Here is a 4,015-nt window from a genome sequence, read left to right as displayed (position 1 = left end):
CTGCAGTCTCATTGCAGCTCAAACAGAGCACATCATTCAGCCGGTGTTGCTCACAGCGTCAGAGGTGACAGCGCGGGGACCGAGCGCGGCGCATCCCTCAACCTGCGGGGAGGCTGGGAAGAGGTGACGACCAAATTTGTTTTTTCCCCCTGCAACTTACGCAGGTTTCTGTGCCTGTTCCCTGTGGAAGTGGGGAGCACAGGCATGTATGAATATCTCTATTTGCTTGCCACAATTCAGAATGGTTTTTCTTGGAAACAGTGGAAACAGCCTCTGCACAGGGTGCTGGGATGCTACTAAAATTCTCCAAACCCCACATGGACTTGATGTGCAGAAGAGTTTGCAGGGAGCTGGGAAACATCAGGGGGTTTCCCAGAGCACAGGGCTGGTGGAGGGGTCTGCAGAGAAAGATTTCTGTACTAGCTGAAGGCTGGATGAAGCATTTCAGTTTAGTGTGGATGGGAGTGGGTGCCTGTCTCTGGCAGTGTGCCCAGCTGAGCTCAGGATCTGGGCAGAGGCATCTCTGTGTTCCAGGAGTAGCTGCCTTCACCTCTCCGAGGTTGCATGGGCTGGGCAAAATTGCATTCCCAAGAGCTCCTCTCCAGCCTTCCCCTGCTGTGAAGCAGGCCAGCCTCAGGCCAGCATCTCCATTTTAACACCTATGGTGGTGCTAATTTGTCCAAGGACATAGTGATTTACATTTGTTTAGGCTGATGAAGGGCCATCATCTTCCTTGGTTTAGCATTTATCTGCCTTTCTCTGCTTGAACAATGGCAATGCTAAACATGTGTTAGTTTGCAAGCAGTTCAGTTTTTGGTTTCCAGGCTTAGCCAGGGCTATGCCTGTGGATTTGAGTTGCAGACACTTCAGGGGGATGTTCATTTGTTTATAAAAGAAACCCACATCTGTTTCTGTTTGAATTTTTTAAGCAAGCCTACATAGAAACCTTTCACTTGGTTTCTGGCTCTGTAAAAACTAGATTTTGGGCCAAGTTTGACCTAACAGTGACCTTTTCAAAGTATTACAAATTTTTTTGGTATTTGTTTATGACTTTATTAATGATGCCATGTGGGGAATGGGTCAGTTAAAGGTGAAATTAACTTTCAATGTAAACAAGAGATTAATTTTGGAGCAGAGGCCATATTTTGTGGGGACTTAAGTAGCTTACCAGCTGAATTGCTCCTGGAGCTCCAGCCCTGGGAGGGATGTGGGCAACCCCCTGCGGTTGCCAAAAAGGCACCATCAGCCACCATCAGACTTTATAACTCTGGGATACAGATGGGGAAATGGCCCAATTACCCTTCTACAGTAAATTCCTCTGTTAAGTGCCATGCGGTTTACTACTGTTTGGCTGCTCAAGATGAGTCCCTCAGAAAACAGCATCTTAGCACGGCCTGGAATGTAACCATTTTCTGGGATGGCCTGGTTTTAGCCAAAGCTTTTGCTCCCTTCAGGCACACTGTACCTTGTGTGCCATTCCCTGCCCAGCCTTTCAGTGCTGCTGTTCAGAGATGTCCATACTTCACTCAAGCCAAAATTTCATTCAGAAATTTAATGCAGTTTGGTTTGGAGGATGCCATCTTGCACCCTGCCAAACAGTGGCAAAATGATTTACTGAAGTACAGACACTATTTTTACCTGCAGTGTGAACCACTTCTGTATGTGAATATCAATTCATCTTGTTATGTAGTGGGTGTGTTAATTCTGCAGGCAGCTGTAGGACGGAAGCAGGATGCAGGGACCAAGTTCAGTTAGAGGGATGATGAGTGCATTGCCTCATATATATCAGCTGAAACCAGTGCCAGCCTCCTTCTACCTGTGCTGGGCATTGATTTGTAAAGCTTTTCCCCTGCCTTGGAAGGAGAGTGATGTCAGTGATGCTGTCTTGCTGTAAAAGCAAAGATGGGAAACCTGGGAAATGTTACTGGCTATCAGAAGCATTCCTTTGCTTCAGCTCAGGTGTCTATTTTCCTTCTCTTGGCTTTGGCTTATTTAATCTCTGTGATTTGGAATTCCAGAATCAATAAAAGCATTGCTTTGTGCTCCAAATGTCTGTTTGCCTCTTCAGACCAGTAGGAACCAGTTTAAAAGGTTGAAGTAGGATTTTCACTAAAAGTAAGTAAGCTGCAGTTAGAGCTATCTTAAATTTCATTTCCCTCAAGCAAAATCTAATGACTACTTGGAACAAGGCTGGTTTAATAATATCTGTTTCCCCTTGAATCATCAGGGGAAAAGTATTGATACTGCCATACTGTTTGAAGGTGTTTTAAGTCACATTTTGACAGGGCAATGCCATACCACAAAACTGGTAGTTAACATGTTCAGGTTATTTTGTAGTATTTTCCCTTATAATGCTGTGATAGCACGTATATTGTAAAATACAGCTATTACAAGGTTTTTATATGCTTATGTGGACCATTTTTTTGTTTGTGGGGAAATGTCATGCTCTAGCTTGCTATCCCAGTCTGTGTGCTGCTTGGATCTGCTGCAACCAAACAACACAAACCCAGTGTTTCATTATCATTCTCACATTTGTGGAAGCAATAGTGGGTATGACATATGAACACATTCAGATTCTTAGAAAATATCTCAGAAAGTACTAGGAAGATTTCCATGAGGTTAAGATTGTTTTCTGTGGATGTATTTTGGCTTGCAGCCTGTTGGATAGTTGTCTGGGCCACAGGTACCCCTTTCCACCCATAGCTGACCAAGCCCTGTATTAGCCATGTTGATCATCTACCAGCCACATTGGTAAAACTTGGATCTTCCAAAGTTAAAGTTAAAGAAGAAAGTACCTTTTTTTTTTTTTTTTTTTTCCTGAAGCATCTACTTTGAGTTCTGAGTGTTTGGTTCAGGAGAACCTGCACTCCTGTGGCTTGTTCAAAGTCTCAAAGCAAATCAATCAGCTGAGCTTGAAACAGGTCTCCTCCTCAGTGCAGTGGTGCCCACTGCTGTGATTTCAGCTCTGAGAGGATGGAGAAGTCATGGCAGCTGTACAGAAGCCATTTGCTCACCCTCAGGAGCTCTGGTGCCAGCCTGGGGGAGCTCCTGGCAGGGCAGTGTGCAGTGATGGGAAGTGCTTCAGGCTGGCCTGTGTGACAGATACTCCCAAAGTCTTCAAAGAAGTAGATACCAGCTGAATAGGAGGATGGGTCAGAGGGTAAAACCCCAGGCTTGAGGTACAGGGGGTTCTGTTCAGCTCCGGGATGCTCGTACTTCCCCCTGCAGACATACTGAGAGTGTGCAGTTTCCATTCTTCTGTCTTTACACTTCTCAACTTTGCACCTCAGACAGGTGGTTCACAGGACATCTTTTCTGCCATCCAACAGCACCACAGTCCCTGGTAGGGCATCCTTTGGTCCCTGTTGGAGCTTCCTCCCTTGGCAGTGCTCTTGCAGAGGAAGAGACATTTGAATGCAAATCCTGGGTAGACAAATTTCCATGCAAAGCTGAGTGATCCAGATGCAAACACTGTAACTACTGGGAGTGGGAAAAGCTGGTAGAAAGACAAAGTTTTTTTACAAATCCATGAGAATTGTTTCCTTCCGTTTTTTTTTAGCCTCTGTGTAGCCTCTGTCCTGAGGGTGAGGACTGACTGGTGCTGGGGTGAGAGGGTGGGCAGATATTAAGATAGCAGTGCTTTGGTGCTGAGATGAGTTTTCTGGACATGAAGTGTAACATTCAATTTCTTTTGTTACAGATGGAAGAAAAACGACGCAAGTACTCAATCAGCAGTGATAACTCAGACACCACTGACAGTAAGACCTTTAATTTAAAGCTTTGAACAAGATTCACCTCCAGCAGTCAAAATGCTTGAATAATTACTTTACAGAGAGTGGAGGAAACTGCATTTACTGGGAAGTCTCTGCACAATGGATAGTGTGCAGGGCTGGGTTTGTCAGAAATGCAGCAACAAGCTGATATCAATTTATTTAAACACTTGGCTGTGGCTGCTCTTAACTGATGAGAGTGTCTCCCTCATGTGAGGAGTCTGGGCAGGGAGAGCTGCTGATTG

At 45.1% G+C, this 4,015-nt stretch overlaps 1 protein-coding gene across 3 annotated transcripts in view; it reads left to right on the top strand.

The window, feature by feature from the left end:
* JADE2 (jade family PHD finger 2) overlaps positions 1-4,015 on the top strand; it is a 71,828-nt gene that overhangs the window by 3,034 nt on the left and 64,779 nt on the right. For 2 of the 3 annotated variants that reach the window (XM_058848959.1, XM_058848956.1), the window contains exon 2: positions 3,701-3,758. In XM_058848959.1, coding sequence (XP_058704942.1) covers positions 3,701-3,758 — 58 coding nt within the window. Of the gene's footprint in view, positions 1-6; positions 124-3,700; positions 3,759-4,015 lie in introns of all 3 variants that reach the window. The other variant, XM_058848957.1, reaches the window with a different exon arrangement.

The sequence above is a fragment of the Poecile atricapillus genome, chromosome 13, assembly GCF_030490865.1.
Source record: "Poecile atricapillus isolate bPoeAtr1 chromosome 13, bPoeAtr1.hap1, whole genome shotgun sequence".
Classification (NCBI taxonomy): domain Eukaryota; kingdom Metazoa; phylum Chordata; class Aves; order Passeriformes; family Paridae; genus Poecile; species Poecile atricapillus.
The sequence above is the reverse complement of the archived record's forward strand: the minus strand, read 5'-3'. Positions and strand labels throughout refer to the sequence as shown.